At 34.3% G+C, this 17,915-nt stretch overlaps 2 protein-coding genes across 2 annotated transcripts; both read left to right on the forward strand.

The window, feature by feature from the left end:
• Positions 1 to 5,654: 5,654 nt before the first annotated feature.
• Positions 5,655 to 8,035, forward strand: LOC111803276 (U-box domain-containing protein 16). Its single transcript, XM_023687605.2, has one exon. It carries the CDS (start codon positions 5,769 to 5,771, stop codon positions 7,830 to 7,832), a length of 2,064 nt encoding a protein of 687 aa, XP_023543373.2. The 5' UTR covers positions 5,655 to 5,768; the 3' UTR covers positions 7,833 to 8,035.
• Positions 8,036 to 11,841: 3,806 nt separating this feature from the next.
• LOC111804221 (transcription repressor OFP1-like) lies at positions 11,842 to 13,177 on the forward strand. The gene has a single exon (XM_023688950.2). It carries the CDS (start codon positions 11,927 to 11,929, stop codon positions 12,938 to 12,940), a length of 1,014 nt encoding a protein of 337 aa, XP_023544718.2. The 5' UTR covers positions 11,842 to 11,926; the 3' UTR covers positions 12,941 to 13,177.
• The last annotated feature ends 4,738 nt before the right edge of the window (positions 13,178 to 17,915 follow it).

Consider the following 17,915-nt stretch of genomic DNA (forward strand, 5'->3'; position numbering starts at 1 on the left):
CGTAATTTTGATGTGTCATTCGTCGAAAGAAAATGAAGTAGAGAAAGCCTAATTAAGTTATATTATGTACGTTTGAAAAAAATACTATACTAAATTCGATTATGTGAATTTTAAGATAACATTTTAATTTTTTTAGTTAAATTTTGAAATAAGAAATGTTCGCAATGTTTTATAAGTATAATTTTAAGAAATTAAATGATTAACAAACTAGCCTTAATAATGCAAGCCACTAACTAACGGTGCGCGTCGAGGAGCTTTTACACCCCTTTTCGATACGGTTTGGTACCACTGAGTTAGGTGTGAGGCCGGTTAGAGTTGTGTGAGCTGAGTTGAGAGTTTAGGTGGACTATCTTGTGATGTCCCACATTGATTGGGGAGGAGAACAAACCACCATTTATAAGGGTGTGGAAACTTTCCCCAGTAGACGCATTTTAAAGCCTTGAGGGGAAGCCCGAAAGGGAAAGCTCAAAGAAGACAATATCTACTAGCAGTAGATCTGGACGGTTACATATCCTAAGTAGAGGATCCAACCTATGGGAGGCATTGATCATACAAGTAGTCAGGAGAGAGTTGGTATGGGAGGCATTGATCATGCAAGTAGTTAGGAGAGTTGGTATGTACGGGGGGTAGCACCCCCAACTTTGGGCGACTCCATGATCTATGGAATGGGTTCGCTAGCTATCTCCCCTGGACGACGAGTAGGCTAGCACTCACCATGTTCTCCCTCACTTAATTTGTGAGAGTGTACTTGAGGTAGCACCTCAACTCCAGGCGGACACTGCTACGAAGCCTTTCGCTATCCAAGTCTATACACAACAATGATAGAGAACCTAGATCTTAAGATCAACAACATGGTCATCTGTTAGGTTAAGAATGCAACGGAGAGCCTACAAGTTGGTTGCTTACTGTATATATTTTTATATACTCATCCGTGCTATTTTTCCTTTTTCAGATCCATGAGAGTACTAGTTACAATGACGAGGTGCTTAGGAGCTCAGCAGTTACAAAGGTATGTCAGCCCGGGAAGTCTAAACTTTCAGGTTTGTATCGATTGACCTATTCAATATTTCTTAAAATTTAAGAATGTTCGGAATATATTTAGAGTGTCATTAAAATAAAAATTTTAAAAATAATTAAATAATATTGAGCCATTCCAATATCAATTTTTCATTTTTCTTTGATCCATTATCGGCCCAACTCCAAACTCATTATGTATACAACAGGCCAAGCCCAAATATAAGCCCAAAGGCCGTCAGTGATGTGTTAGCAGCCCATTTATTTGGGCCTCTCTCTCACTCATTGGGCTTTAAAAAAAACATTTTTTTTTATCAGTTTTCTTTTTATCATAATATAATATAAATATGAATAAATTAATAACAAAATTTTAAAAGTAAAAGGAAATTATAGTGAGTATTATTTTTAATTAAAAAAAATATTCCAAAATCATCACTAATTTTATAATAATCTCGGATATTAACATCGTAACCATACATTTTAGTCTCTAACGATGTTAACAAAATGCTGATATGATACGTCGATTATTAAATTATATATATATAAATTTATAAATAAAGGAATAATTGAAGTGGTTAGGAAGCAGACATGATAAGTGTGGAAAAATGCATAAATAATTTAAGTTCATGGAAGAGTGTTGGACATTAATTAATTCAAACCCTATTCCTATTTAAATTATCTTTTATTTTTTAAAAAATTTTAATGGGTAGCATAAAGAAAAAACAAATAAATTAATTAGACGATTTTTTTATATTACTGATTGAATATACGATATAATAAAGAGATATATATGAGTTATGTTCTTTTTTATTATTTTCATCTCTATTTTATTATCATAATTATTTTTTTTTTCGAGAAATATAATTTAATGAAACTAACTAATAAATGAATAAAACTATTCTATGCATTTAATTTCACCTATTTTTTTTAATGAATTTTTATATTTTCCTAACTACCTTATTTATTATTTTTATTTTTATTTTTTATAAAAAAAAATAATAAAAATGTATTGCATGCTTCATTATTTTAAATTTTATATTAAGTGAATAAAGCTCATATTTTATTCCTTCAAAAACAAGTTTTTATTTTATAATAATTAACGTTCCATGTGAAAATGAAAGTCAAATATGAATTTTATTAAATTTTTAGTCGGAATAATAAATATGAAATTTAAATTAAGAATAAAAATAATAATTTAAATTTCTATCTATGGTTAATATGATTTTAAATTCATATATTATATTAAAGTCATAAATAAAGTAATTAATAGGTAGATAGTGAGAAAATAACAGCCAATTTTTAATTTTGTTTTTAAATTAAAATAGATAAATAGACATTTTTATGCTAGAAATAATGAAAATAGAAAAATAGTTTTATTTTTATTTTTATTTTCAGTTTTTTTATTGAAGACAAAAAGTTTTTGTTTTAAGATAAGTGACCTAACTAACCTAATAAAAATATTAATAAATTAAGGTAAGTTAGGTATGTCACCTAACTAGATTTATATTGTTTTATATTAAATTTTTAACTTCGTCTAATTTTAATTATTTATATTATTTTTACTTCTAAGTTTTTGAATTGATTTTTTCAAAATAATTTAAAATTAGTAAGTAATAAACTAACGACAGATAATTAAATAAATGTAAAATGATTATAAAGATGAAAGAATTCGTATGATCAAGTCAAATACGATACATATGATAAACAGTAATATAAAACTAAATAACCTCACCATTACGTTCGTCCATGGAAAACAAGATATTAGTAAACATATGGTAAACTGCACCCTTCACAATGAGCTATTCCACTCGTACTTAGACGACAGGTGATATACTTTACTATAGCTATTCGGTTAAACGACCATGTTAGCGACTTCCGACTCATAAGGTGTTAAGGAAGAATCACCTCTATGTAAAGACGTTATGTTCTTCCTAATTTAATTGTCTGGCTTCCACGTAAAGGTTCGAACAAATAAGTCACCAATGAATCCAATTCCACATTTAACTATACCTCAATATGGGTTCCATAGGTTTAGAGAGTAATTTGGATGAGTTCGAATGTTTTCGACTTTTCTTCATCTCATTTAAATTGCTATAATGTCTCGTGATGGTATGTTTTCAAAATCTAGATCCTTATGCTATCTAAATTCGTTTGACCCGAGACTTTCTTGTATCCATTTTATGTCAAACCCATATTTTATCTGATCGATTTCTTTTTTAACTTAGATGGGAGGATTGTTGTAACATTTTTTTTTAATCGCTCTTTTAAATTCCGAGCATCTGAGATTTTATTAGGGATCTTAAAGAGTGAATTTCAAACCGATTCATTAGAGAAAAGAGTTCAGGGTGCCTAAAGAGACCTATAATTTTTTTAAAAAAAAAATACCTGAAAAATTAGAATATTGAAGTCAACAAGGGCAAAATGGTAATTTTGTCAATGTTAGATGAACATGACTCTCCGCAATGAGCATAAGCTGTCATAGCTTTGCTTTGGGCTTCCCTCAAAAGACCTCATACCAATGGAGTTAGTATTCCTCACTTATAAATCCATGATCATTCCCTAAATTAGCCGATGTGGGACATTCATCATCCAACAATCCTCACATACCATTTTGCGGTGTCGTATCTTCCCCTTGTATAGACCTAGTGTGACATTTGTTGAGTATTATTGGAGTCTCGTATAAACTAACCGAAGAAAAGATCATGCAGATATAAACAAAGAACACTATCTTCATTAATACGAGACATTTTGAAAAAACCAGAAGCTTCTTACGTGGATTTTGCAGCCTTCCAAACAGAATGCTCCAATATTAATTAAAATAAAAAATCCACTTGGGAGGAAAATGTCCAAAAAGTGAAAGAAAAAAAAAAAAGAAAAAAAAAAAAAAGCGGCTAATGGAAATTTATTTTTAATTTTATTAAATTGTTTAAAAACATGTGGGCGACGGCCGACAATCCAACCCAAATTTAACGTGAATTCTCCCGAACAGCCCAATGTATTTGAATTATTTATTTAACTTAATTAAAAATAAATAACATTCTGCGTTTTTAACTGCTTTTTATTTATTTATTTATTCAAAGTTAATATAAAGTAAAATATTATATCTATGTTTTATAAGAAAATATTTAGTTAAATGGGTTTAGTCATTTAATTTCCAATTTTAATCCTTAATTTAAAAACGTAAAATACAATTTAAATGGCAAATACGAATTTTAAATTTATTTTGGAAATCAAATTTAGAAAGTCAAAAAAAAAAAAAAAGTCAACCGGTTTATATATTTATAAAAATAAAAATAAAATGATTAATCAATTATTATCACACCGGCCACCTCATTGACCAAGCAATCTCAAGTCAACCACATGGATTGTCCTTGCATTTTACACGAGGTTCTATTACTCCTTCAAAATAAAATTAAAAAATTTTAAAAATCCAATAAAATTTTCAATTTTGTTCCTAAAAACAAAAATCAATTTCACAATTATAAATAAATAAATAATAAAAAAACAATCCAATATAGTATGAATAATAAGTTTTTTTTTTTTAACTAATTTAAAAAAAAATTGACAACCTAACTCAACCGTTCATGATTTAGGTGGTTCTTTTTTATTAATTAGTTAAAAAAAATTATTAATTTTATATTAACCATTAAAATCTCGTAAAATTTAAATATTAAATATTCGTGAGTCATAACAAATCACTAGCATTAATTATAAACCTCAAATATTTTTAATCTTCCTACTAATTTTAAAAGTAGAGTAAAATTAGTGAGAATATTTGCTTAATCCACCGTGTGAAAGTTCTCTATTTATAATAAAATAAATTACAGTAATATGAAAATAATAATAAAAGGAAAGAATAATAAATGAATACAATATAATAAAAAGACAATTATGTAAGCCGTGATGTAAATATTTGCCTTAAACGGTAACTATCCTTCACACAATTAGGTTGTGTTATAATCCAATTTGACCACCTGTCACAATCGCACTTTGATGGCAGCGGACCGACTTACAATTGTGCAACACTCACTTCCCAGTAACAAGTGAGTTAAGCTTATTCGTTCTTGCGCCGCTTACGGCCAAGCAGCGCGACGTATACTCGAGCCTATGGCTCGAGTTCAAGAAGAAAGTTTTAGAAAACGGGGTCAGAGAGATTTCTAAAGAGAATTTTGAGAGCAAGATTTGAGAAATTGAAATTTGTGTTATATGGAAATGTAAGCAAAAGACGACAACAACAACTTACTGCATGTAACTATCGGGTACGGAGTTGTCAAGTTAGTTAATCCGAGAATTGATCAAAACTTTTAGTTTTTAAAAAATTCTAACCAAACCCGACCGAGTAATATTAAGAATGAAATAAAATAATAATAATAATAATTTGTTAACGGTAAGAAAGAAGGCTACGACTTAATAAACACATGAACTCATTCCAAATTGGCGTCTTGGATTTCCCATTCTAATCTAATCTCAACTTAATCTAATTTAATTATTTATTCCTTATGAATTTAATAACCTCTTTTTTTTTTTAAATTAAATAAACAATTATTTAATTATTTATAATATTGGCGTGCGCGTCATCCCATCTGGCCAAGACCTTTTCTTCTTAATTTCCCAAAAAAAAAAAAAAAAAAAAAAAAAAAAATTAAATAAATAAAAATCTTAAAATCCCCAATTTTTTCTCCAATTCTTCGTTCTTAGCCCATTTTTCAAAGCTGTTTGGATAACCAAAGCAAAACTTATTCCTCCAACCTCCCATGGCGGTTTCTCCCCACTCTTTTCCGCCCAGAAAGCGGCGTCCCTCGGCGGCGGCATTCGTCTCCCCCAAACTCTCCGCCCCTATTCTCCTCGAATCTCTCCTCTCTCTCTGTCATGAAATCTCCGCCATCAAACCGCTTCAATTCATCCTCAAACGCTACTCCATTTCCATGATTCGGAAATCCAGATTACTCCACATTTTTCTCCAAGACCTCCGCCGTAATCCGACGGTTTTGCTTTCCGCCTCCGCCTTGCTCTGCCTTGAAGAAATGTATATCGTTTTGCAAAGAATCAAAACCTTGATTGAAGATTGTTCTAATGGAAGCAAGATGTGGTTACTAACTCAGAACCAATCCATCGCTAACAACTTTCATGAACTCACCTTGGATTTATCGACTCTTCTTGATATCTTCCCTATTAAGGACGCTGGATTAACCGAAGACGTTGAGGAATTGTTCTTCCTCTTGAGAAATCAGTGCTCCGAATCTGCTGCGTTTCTTGATCCAAGAGATGAAGATCTCCGATTGAGTGTGATGAACACGATCGATCGAATCAAAGATGAAATCGTTCCGGATTGTGCTGAACTGTCAGAGATTTTCTCCATGATCGATATTCGCGATTCGTCGAGTTGTCGTGAGGAAATCGAGAATCTCGAGGACGAAGTTCAGAATCAAACGGATGAGAAATCGAGATCCGATATGATTGCTTTGATCGGATTAGTTCGTTACGCGAAATGCGTTTTGTATGGAGCGTCCACGGCGGAATCTGGATTCCGCCGGAGTGATTCGATCTCGGATTTGCCTGTACCGGCGGATTTCAAGTGTCCGATTAATCTGGATTTAATGCAGGACCCTGTCGTCGTGGCAACAGGTCATACGTACGATCGTGCGGCCATAACGCTGTGGATTGAATCAGGGCACAACACGTGTCCAAAAACAGGTCAGACCTTGGCCCATACGAACCTAATTCCGAACCGGGGATTGAAAAACCTGATTGCTATGTGGTGCCGTCAGGAGAGAATTCCGTTCGATGTAGCGGAAAGCAACAAAGAGAGAGTCAACGGCGTCACGTTAAACAAGGCGGCGTTAGAGGCTATGAGAATGACGGCGTCATTTCTCGTTAAGAAGCTAGCCACGTCAGCAGACTCTTCAGTGAACGACGTCGTTTACGAGCTTCGTGTTTTGGCTAAAACAGATCCCGGAAGCCGTGGGTTCATCGCCCAAGCCGGAGCTGTACCGTTACTCATCCGTTACCTCAACTCTGATAACCCGACTCTGCAAGTTAACGCCGTCACGACGGTGCTAAACCTGTCCATTTTCGAAGCCAATAAATCGTTGATAATGGAAACCGACGGCGCGCTGATCGGAGTCATCGAGGTACTCCGCTCCGGCGCCACTTGGGAAGCGAAAGGGAACGCCGCCGCCACCATATTCAGCCTCTCCAGTATCCATTCTTACCGGCGGAGAATGGGGAGGAAGAGTCGTGTTATCAGGGGACTGCTCGATTTGGCCAAAAACGGGCCGATTAATTCGAAGAGGGATGCTCTGGTGACCATTTTGACACTAGCCAACGACAGGGAGATCGTCGGTCGGTTAATCGAAGGTGGGGTTATGGAGACGGTGAGCCATCTGATGAACAGCCTGCCGGAGGAGGCGGTGACGATTCTGGAAGTGGTGGTTAGGAAAGGGGGATTTGTGGCGATTGCTTCTGGTTTTTATGTGATTAAGAAATTAGGCTCTGTTTTGAGAGAGGGCTCCGATAGGGCCAGAGAGAGCGCCGCCGCGGCACTGGTGACAATGTGCAGGCAAGGTGGGTCGGAAATGGTGGCGGAGCTGGCGTCTATTGCTGGGATTGAGAGAGTGATGTGGGAATTGATGGGGAGTGGAACGGCGAGAGGGCGGCGAAAGGCGGCGTCGCTGTTGAGAATACTCCGGCGATGGTCAGCAGGTTTGGACGGAAACGGCGGCGCTGGAGGAGAGTCCGTGACAATTACTTCGTCGAGAATGGGTGGCGACTCAAACCCCATTGTTAGTTCATCAAGAGGAGCAATTGTGCATGTGTAGAAGAGAAGGTTTCATCCAAATTCTTTCCCATAGATTTGTTTGTAAATTAATGTGTTCTTTATTTGTTCTTAGTTTGAGTTAAAAAAAAAAGGCTCAAAATTGTCTTTGATTAGTTTGATTTGATTTGTTCACTCTATAATGATTTGTACCTAGTTGAGCTGAGAAAACATGAATTCATTTGTAAACCATACCATATTCATTCCAAACCCGACTCGGTTCTAATGGCCACTATAGCCTCACGACTAACTCCTGCACGGTATTAGGGTCATTTTAACAAAACAAAGGGAAACAAAGTTGTTGTGAGATCTCACTCGATTGTAGACGAGAACAAAGCATTTCTAAGAGTGTAGAAATCTCTTCATAATAGACGTGTTTTAAAATCGTGAGGTTGACGGCTATACCTAACGGGCCAAAGTAGACAATATTTGTTAGCGGTGTGTTAGAGGACGCTGGCCCCAAGGGGTGGACTGTGAAATCTCACATCGCTCTCCCTAACCTACTTATCTTATACTGTGACGTGGACGACTATATTTAATGGGTGCATTTTTTTAGACTTTTGTTGATAAAAATTATAATTAGTTAAATCTAAGAGACCAAATTGATTCAATAATAAACTGAATTTATTATTATTTATTATATTTGTATATTAATTAATAAATCAATCAATTAAAATAATAAATAATAAATATTTTTACGTTTAAATTTACTTAAAAAAATATTGATAATTAAGTGCTTTAGTTTAACAAAAAAAAAAATTAATACTAATATTTTATATTAAATAGTTAATATAATATATTTATGTTTAATAATTATCTAAAAATAATCAATAATGAAAAACCAACAAAAATATAGCAAAAAAATATAAAGAAAATATCTCTCCCTCACCTAACATTAATAATAAACTTCTTTTACCCAAAAAAAAAAAAAAAAAAAAAAAAAGTTTATCCATTAATTTGAATATATTAAATGATTTTTTTTTTTTCGAGAAATGTCTATTCACATGAATATTTTATCGAAATATTTCTTTAGCGAGATTCCAATATTTCCATCAATTCGACATTTAAAACCTTGTGTTTGAGCATAAAATTTAAGAATAACGTGTAAAGTCATCTGCTGAAGTCAAGAAACAAGAAAAAAAAAAAAATGCTCTAAAATATCAACATGAATAACATTATAAAAAAAAAACATTAGAAGAAAACTACGAAAAATAAGATTATCCTAAGCTTGTGACGTGGATGAACGACGTTAGATTGAGAAATTATAAGCACAAACAACTTGGTTGATTAGTATTAATAGAGACATTATTGACAACACGTCCACTTGAGCATCAAGTAAGTAGGGACTATGAGATAGACTTGTCTTGTCAATCGTCCCAAAGTCACCTTATCCGAAACAATTTAAATGGGTCGAAACTTGGACAAACTAATAACACTATGGAGAGTAAATGAATAAAAAGGACAACCACCGCCAATAGACTTAATGACAATGAGATATCGTCTCTATAGTAAGGTGACTGCAGTAGAACCGAGCTCTAGAAAACGAGAAATAGATTGAGTTATAAGGTGTAGATAAATGGGTTCAAGGAAAACGTGGTACAAGAGACTCCGTTTATATAATAATGTCAGGGCTTGAATTCCGACGCTTCAAAATCCAAATCGACGTACGGAAACGTTCGAGAGCAACATGTCACAAAAGGGGTCGTTTTAGAGTTTCAGCTTGTCTTTCGTATTTCATTTTGTAATTGTATCCCAACTCGTTTTTTTGTAGTAAATTTGAAGAACACTGTGTCGTTCTTTTATCTTTTTTGTAGTGATCTAGATTCTTAGGACGTTCGAAAACTTGGGTCGTTATCGTAATTAAAATAGGTTGAATTTAGAAAATTATTTGAAAGGGATAAGAGGGCTTTAAATGGCAAAGACTTTGAAAGCCCATAATACACAAAACACATTAAAAGTCTTCTTCTCTTTGGTTGATGGGCCTATAACTTTAGAGCCTTTGGACCATCTAAGCAACTCCCAACACAACTAGGGCCTATTTGATCAACGTTAAAGGAGACGACTTATGACACGTTCTAATCGTGCACTAGCTTTAAGTGTGGCCGGAGTCATATTTAAGGCTTAAACTCTTAGGTATGGTTATTGTCAAGTCCAGAAGACTACCTATAGCAAGACGACGATCGTTACTTTAGGGTTTGAACCAAAAAGGCTACTAGTAGAGACACGAACAAGACGACTTTTTAAGTTCATGCATGTACACGATATTCGTAGAGAACAGAGACACGTGTTTCATAATATTTCTTATTTAAGCTATAAATAAGACGATTTTTGCGACATGGGTTTGAACCATTTAAGACAACTTAGCCATACCATTGAGAGAGAACGAAATAGGAGGTAAGAAGTTGAACACGTTAAGGCACTCGTTACCGTAAAGTTGGATGGGACCATTGGTTGTAGGACGTATGTCCTATAATTTGTGGGGCAAATGCTTGGTTTTAAGGGTAAGAAAGAATGTCTCCTCCAACCCATTTAAACATCATCTCTGCCACAAAACTATACAACTTGGTTTCCTTTTCCTTTATTTATCCCCACATTCACACATGTTTTCCTTCACTTCATTTCATTTCATATCACCTTTTTCACTGTCTATGTACCTCATTTTCTGTCTTCAATTCAATCCCGAAACCCTACGTCTTAATTTCATAACAACGTGTTATCTCATGTATTGATGATATGCTAACCGTGATGTATTTTTAGTACTAGTTCCGTCCTCGAACCAATTGCTCTATGTTCTCTTCCCTTGTAACAGCTCAAGCCCACTGTTAGCAGACACTGTCTGTTTCGGCCCGTTACATATCCACCCTCATAAAAAATGTTTTGTTCCCCTCTCCAACCGATATGAAAACTCCCCTTGTGGGCCCAATTTCTTGTTGGCACACTGCTCGATGTTTGACTCTAATACCATTTATAACAACCAAAGCCCACTGTTACTAGATATTATCCATTTTGACCTGTTACGTATTTAAGAAGACGTTTCCACACCCTTATAAGAAATCATTTGTTCTCCTCTCTAACTGATGTGGGATCTCACACCCCTGTTCGTAGTGGGTCCCTACAGGATCCCGACTCCACAAATTAAGTATGTAACAAGACTATTGGTCGTGCATAAACAATGATGCACTATATCATTTAGTCGAGAATTCAGTCACTTTATATTTCAAGTTCTCTGAAGTTTGAACACCAAATTCGATATAGAGCCATTCATTACGAGTTTCAAAGGAGAAAATGACTTTCCCTAGACGAACGTAGACGAAGGTACGAAGATAATAATAATTTTTCGAGCCTTGTGATTGGCTTGTTTGGGTATTGAGGCATTATCCAAGCATGGGCTAGACTTGGAATGGTGACAAACTCTCAACACCAACACATTTCTTTTGTCTTTTTCTTTTATATTTCACTAACAAAATTATAAAAATTTATTTTATATTATAAAAATCAATACTTTACTTTAAAAAAAACAATTAAAATATCGACGTCGAGATTTTAATTCAATATTGATACATATCGATAAAATAACGATATTAACATATATTCTTATAAATAAAAAATATTAAAATTATTTAAATAAATTATTGTTTTTTTTTTCACTAGATATCGAAAATATTTAGTTTTCTATTTAAAATTAAAAAAAAATATATTTTTTCTATAGATTTTAAAATTTAAAAGTAATTTTAGAAAAATAGATAATAAAATAAAGAAATTTTTTAGTGATTTTTTAGTGTTTTTTTTTTTAATTGGGTTCTATTTAAACTTCTAATGCATCTTTTTTCTCCCTTTCTCATTTTATTATTAAAAAAAAAAACATATTTTTTTAGTATAAAACAAAAAAGAAATATTTAAAATAAAAATGCCACGTGGACCCCACCGTTTTGCCTTTATTCCCACTTTTTCTACGTCGGTGGGCCCCTTCTCTCTCCCCAAATCCTAAAACCGCCCCTCTTTTTTATATCTCCCACCGGCGACGCTAAAACAGAGCTGAGACAGAGAGAGAGAGAGAGAGAGAGAGATTGAGAATTTTTAGAGAGAGAAACTTTTCCGATGAGAAATCACAAATTCCGATTATCGGATATGATTCCAAACGCTTGGTTTTACAAGCTCAGAGAAATTGGCGGCGGCAGAGGAAGATCCTCGACCAACCAAACACCTTTTGATTCGAAGAAAAAGTTCCGGCAGCCACCGCCGCCGCCGCCGCCGCCAAAACAGAGACAGTTGCAAGTGTCGTCGCCATATTCTCACTCTAGAAAATCTTACTATTTCACCAGAGAACTCGAATCCAACAATGGGTTTTGTGTTAATTCCCCTCCGCCGTCCCCGCCGCCGCTGCCTATGCCGGTACCGCCGAGAAAGTCGTCGAAACAGGGGAAACCAGGAAAAATACAAACGAGTAACCGGTCGTCGACGGTGACGGCGGTGAAACTCCACAACTCCTCCTCCGTCGGCTGCAGCTGCCCCACGACGTCGGAGTCCATCTGGACCAAATCAGATTCTCCACCGGAATTGTCCACGTCACCCTCCGAAACCTCCCCTGAATCCGACAAAATCCTCGCCGTTGAACCCGAATCCGAATCCTTCGACCGCGATATCGTAATCGACATGTCGTCAAATTATTCCAACAATGTCGTTGTGGGTGCCTTCGACTCCCTGTCGGAAGTGGACCTCCCGCCGATCATAACAAAGCAGAAGAAAAAAGACACAAAACAGAGGACGACGACGACAACAAATACGACAAAGAAACCTCCGGCGAATTCCCCCGGCGTACGGCTCAGAATCCACTCCCCCAAAATCGGTTACCGGAAAATCGGAGGCCGAAAAAGCGTGTCATCCCGGCGGAGCCTTTCCGACAGCTTGGCGATCATGAAATCATCGTACGATCCACAAAAGGACTTCAGAGAATCAATGGTGGAGATGATCGTTGAGAACAACATTAGAGGTTCGAAGGATTTGGAAGATCTTCTTGCATGCTATCTCTGTTTGAACGCCGATGAATATCACGATCTTATAATCAAAGTTTTCAAGCAGATCTGGTTTGATCTTACGGAACTTGCCGTTTGATTTTCAAATACCCATTTCAAATTTCTTGTACAGTTCTTCCCTCTAATTCTAAACAAAATTTAAATAAAATTTTTAGCTTAATTTCAACTTCTTAACATTGGGACAAAAAAGGTCCAATTTTTATTCATTTATTGTAGGAAGAACACATCCTTAAAAGACAAGATCATCATGTCTTGAAGCTCCTTCTCCAGGCAATACTTTCAGCTTTATGATCCAAGAAAATGACTCTTCAAATTCCCTTCCGATCTCGCAAGATCATCGCTAACATACAGCTCAGTATCTAGCTTTGATATCATTTGCAATAGTTCAAGTCTACCGCTACTAGATATTGTCCGTTCATTACGCATCGCCGTCAGTCTCACGGTTTTAAAATGCGTTTATTAAGGAGAGATTTACTTACCCTTTTAAAAAATTGTTTCGTTTTTCTCTCTAACCAATGTGAGATATCACAATCCACCCCCTTGGAGGCCAGTGTCCGCATATTGTTGGGTGTCTGGCTCTAATACTCTTTGTAACAACCCATGACTTTAATACCATTTGTAACACCTCGTCCTACCAGTCTAAGCCCACTGTGAGCAGATATTATCCGTTTTAGTTCGTTACGTATCGCCGTCAGCCTCACGATTAAAATTTTTAAAACTCATAATAAATAAACAAGAATAACAATCGACGTATACAAACAAAACTCGTAATTTAACGACAAACAAGTGGAAAAAGAAGCTGAAAAGAAGGTGAAAGAAAAAATGAATTCAAAAAATAAAGTAAAAGTTGAGTTGATTTTCTCAACTTTTATTTTATTTTATTTTATTTTATTACTTTTTAGTAAAAATGATAAGCTTATCTTTTAACTATTAATAATTAAATATTGCTGAATATTTGAAATTCATTTTTTTATGTATAAATTATTTTTTCATAAAAAAAATGGTTAATTAAGATATATTTAAGCAATTATTTTAAAACAATTCTCTTATTTTATTAGTTTTATTATTATTATTTTTAATTTTTAAACAAATAAATAATTTGAATAATGACATGGGAACTTGGATGATAATTGTACCTTCAAACATATATAGTTTAAAATTTGAAAATTTGGAGATTTCAAGAAAAAAAAAATTGAAATTTGTCAATAATTGAATTGACTTTTCTACGAAGAACATTAAAATATTTAATATCTAATATTTAAAAACTTCTAGGTATCCCCAAATAAAAATAATTGATTATAACATCGTAGGTATTCACAAAAGTAAAATTTTGTATTTTTAAAACCCGTCTAAAAAACTACTTATTACTGTCCTATCTTAGCTTCCATGGTCATTCCAAAATCCACCGTCATCTGTACAGGAGCGCTTTACCTTTATCTGAATAAATAAGGTAGCACGTGGTTTTTAGGGTTTGAATCATCGAGTATTACTTCGTTCCCCTCTCCAAGCGATGTGGAATCTCATAATGATAATTACATTCGATTCTATATTATGGTCTTGAGTTAATTAACTATCTCGGTGTATGAAAATTATACCACCTCTTCGAGATAGGGTCTTGTGACGAACACCTGTCTATGTCCACGATAATTGTACCACTATATCGTGATTTTACTTGTCGCAACCACTCGTTAATGTTTATGGGAGTCGGACAAGTTTTGAATTATTTTTGTTCATTTTTGCATATCTATTTTCAATATTCAACCTTTTTTTAAGAAATGTTTTTAAATAAAGACAAAGGTCTACACGGGTTACGATGGGAAGGATTTGTTACTATGGAAGACTCATAAATTATGAACGTATTATCAATCTCTTAAACTCCACAATTTCATACGTTTTAAATTCATAAACGTAATGTCTCAAAAAACGTTATTCATTTGTAGTAGTTTTTGTTTGACTTTTACCTCGAGTTTATACCCTTGGTTTGATTATTATTACCTCATTTACTATAACAACATCTTGACCTCGAGTTCATAATCTTTGCTTCATCTTCACCTACTATTGACTCAATGTTGGAATGGTAAAATCTCAATTTTTTTTTTATTATTATTATACTTTAGAAGTAGAATAATTGAATTAGATTTTACTTTTAGCGGTGTTTAAATGACTCGAAAATTCAACCAATCTGAACTACGTAACTCAAATCACAACAGCTCAATTGGGTTCCAAAAATTTTGGTATGTTCGTGGGTTGATATATTTTTTTATTGAATCAACCCGACCAACTCGAGAATAGAGAACTAGGTTGGGTTGAGTTGTGAACTCTATTCAAGTTGCTCAGGTCACCAACTCAACCAACACAAAATTTCGAGTCGATCCAAAAGATTTCTTCAATCCATCCCAACCTGTGTACAACCCTACAAATTTTTTAACGTGACAATCATGCCTAATACGACGTTAAATATTTGTGCAACTATATCCTTTTAGCCCCTCTTTTTAAGCTTTATTCAAAAAGAAAAAGGAAAAAAAGAAAAAAAAAAGTTGGGTTGAAAAAAGCATTTAAAAATTCTTTAATAAAAAGAAAAAAAGAGAAAATTGGGGAGTGGGGTTCATGCATGTGCATGTCTATCATCCATCTGATTCTGGATGGTACATAAGCTTTGACTTTCTTTTGTCAAACCCTATACTGCCACGTCATATCATGTCTTGTCCGTACTACCCCACGTGTCCTAATGTAAGTGGGAGAATGGGAGACTGTCGGCGACGGTAGAAAGGACAAAATAACCCGACCCGTCGATTCCGGGTTTCCATCCGACCGGGAATTAATTTTAAAAAAAGATTCTTATTAAATAATTAATTAAACCCAATTCAGTCCTAAAATGTTTGTAGTAGTTGATCCATAAAAATTTACGGGTAAGATTTGTATTAGCCAACCGAACATCACTTGTATGGAATCCAAGTTTGTTCGGTTACACACGCCGCATGTGCATGCATGATTAATCATATGCGACACAACCAAGGTCTCTCAATGCAACGCCGCGTCCAACATCATCTTGGTTCCTAATTAACAAGCTCATACGAGGTGTCGTCAACCATCGTAGCTCACTCGATCATGCTATTAAGAACGGACCCACGTGTTGTTCATAATAACGAAACATCTTGAATACATAATTTTACTCATTTATGTAATTCAACACTATATAATGGTGCGATGCATGATTCTAAACAAGGTGTGCATTCAATGTGGAATCTGAAGTAAACCCAAGTCAACTATCGAGATAACGTGTAAAATAACAACCTCATACCAAGACGTTTCTCGAGTAAATATACTCTTAAGCTTAAGTTAGTATTAGAAACGCCTTTCATTGGAAAATGTGACAAATTTTCTCCATTTTTTAGGGTCCAAGACTAACGGCAAACTGAATTTCGTCCGGTTGTTTAACAGTGTCGGCCGACCTTCCCTCGTCGGAAGTTTACAAAATTAAATATAAAAAATCAAATCTTTAATAATAACTTTTTTTTTATAATTTCAATTAAAGCATGATTATTAAGTTGATTATTTAATTATTATTTTTCTATTTGATTTTCTTTTTGTGGAATTAAATACGAATAATAGAAGCCAAATATAATATTGCAAACACACAAATAATTGTGTCAAGAAGATAATGATGATGTTCACTAAAGTACCACTAATTTCTTCTCTTTTTCTTCCATTACCTTTTAACCATAAAAAAATTAGTATTAAAAAAAGATAATTGAAGTATTTAATTAATAATTAAAAGTTATAAGACACTCTTAATTCCCAAAAAAAAAAAGAAAAAAAAAATCGTTACCTACTAATTCTTACTGAAAAGGCTCGGTTATTTGTTAATTTGCATTTTTTAAGCTATGGGTATTTGAACTAATGCCGTTCAAGACATGGGTCACTGATGAAAGTCATCTTCAATTCAAAATCGCTATTGAAATTGAGTCGTCAACAAGTTTCGGTCAGAGATTTGAATCATTGTCTACACTTACATCGCCCCCTTCGTCATAGTAGCTTGATACCAATGAGTGATTTCATTGTCTTAAAAGCTAGCCAGTGATATCAGAGCCAGACACCGGACGCCGTGAGGACGTTGGGCCCTCAAGGAGGATGAATTTTGAGATTTTACAAATGGTATTAGAGCCATACACCGGTCGACGTGTTATAAGGGCGTGAAACCTCTCCCACGTTTTAAAATCATGAGGCTATATCGAATCGAATTAATCTCGAGAATAATTTGTTTTTGGGTAGGTCGAGAAAGCCCTACTAACCCCTTCTAATACATCCAAAATTAATAATATATAAAGACAAAGAATAAGCCTAATCACATAATTTAAGAGGCAGGGAAGAAATTCGGTGACAGACCAATGACAAAGCGACAAGAATTGATCGGTGACTTAACCACGTGTGGGTGATGGGGATACAAAAATCTTCGAGAAAATCTTAAATTACAGCCGTCGCTTTATACAGGTGTCCTTTTCGGTAATAAACTGTTTTTATTGTCCTTTACCAAACTTATTTTTTTTTAATTATATTTCGCCCCCTCTATTTCTCTATTATTTCAAATTGTCCCACGCGTCCATTTTATCTAGTACACGACGCCGTTTTATTAGGTTATAATATATTCTTTTATTATTATATAATTTATTTATTTTTTTGTCCTTTCCTCATATTAATTAAAATTTTCAAATTTGTCTGTCATTTTTGATTTAGTAACCTAAAAAGAATTTGATGCGGTGGAGGGGTGCCTTGGCTCAATGCTTGAGTGGAATATATTGACCATGAAAAATCATTATAGTTCCTTGAAAATTGAAATGATCTTTGACCAATTTAGCGCTACGGACTCCGAGAATTTGACCAATTTAGGCTATCTAAGGTTAAAATTTTAAAAATTGTAAATTCGAGTCCGTTCGTGGGTTGATATATTTTTTTCGGGTCGACTAACCCAAAGATGAGGTTACAACCCAACCCAACCGTATCTCTAAGATTAAAGATATTTGACGTTTGTAACTGTTATTAGTGATATGTTGTGA

Source organism: Cucurbita pepo, chromosome 10 (genome assembly GCF_057944985.1).
Source record: "Cucurbita pepo subsp. pepo isolate OVF chromosome 10, ASM5794498v1, whole genome shotgun sequence".
Taxonomy (NCBI): domain Eukaryota; kingdom Viridiplantae; phylum Streptophyta; class Magnoliopsida; order Cucurbitales; family Cucurbitaceae; genus Cucurbita; species Cucurbita pepo.

Bases quoted from the DNA above. Each gene is read 5' to 3' on its own strand.
- LOC111803276 (XM_023687605.2), top strand. From the start codon at position 5,769: ATGGCGGTTTCTCCCCACTCTTTTCCGCCCAGAAAGCGGCGTCCCTCG.
- LOC111804221 (XM_023688950.2), top strand. From the start codon at position 11,927: ATGAGAAATCACAAATTCCGATTATCGGATATGATTCCAAACGCTTGG.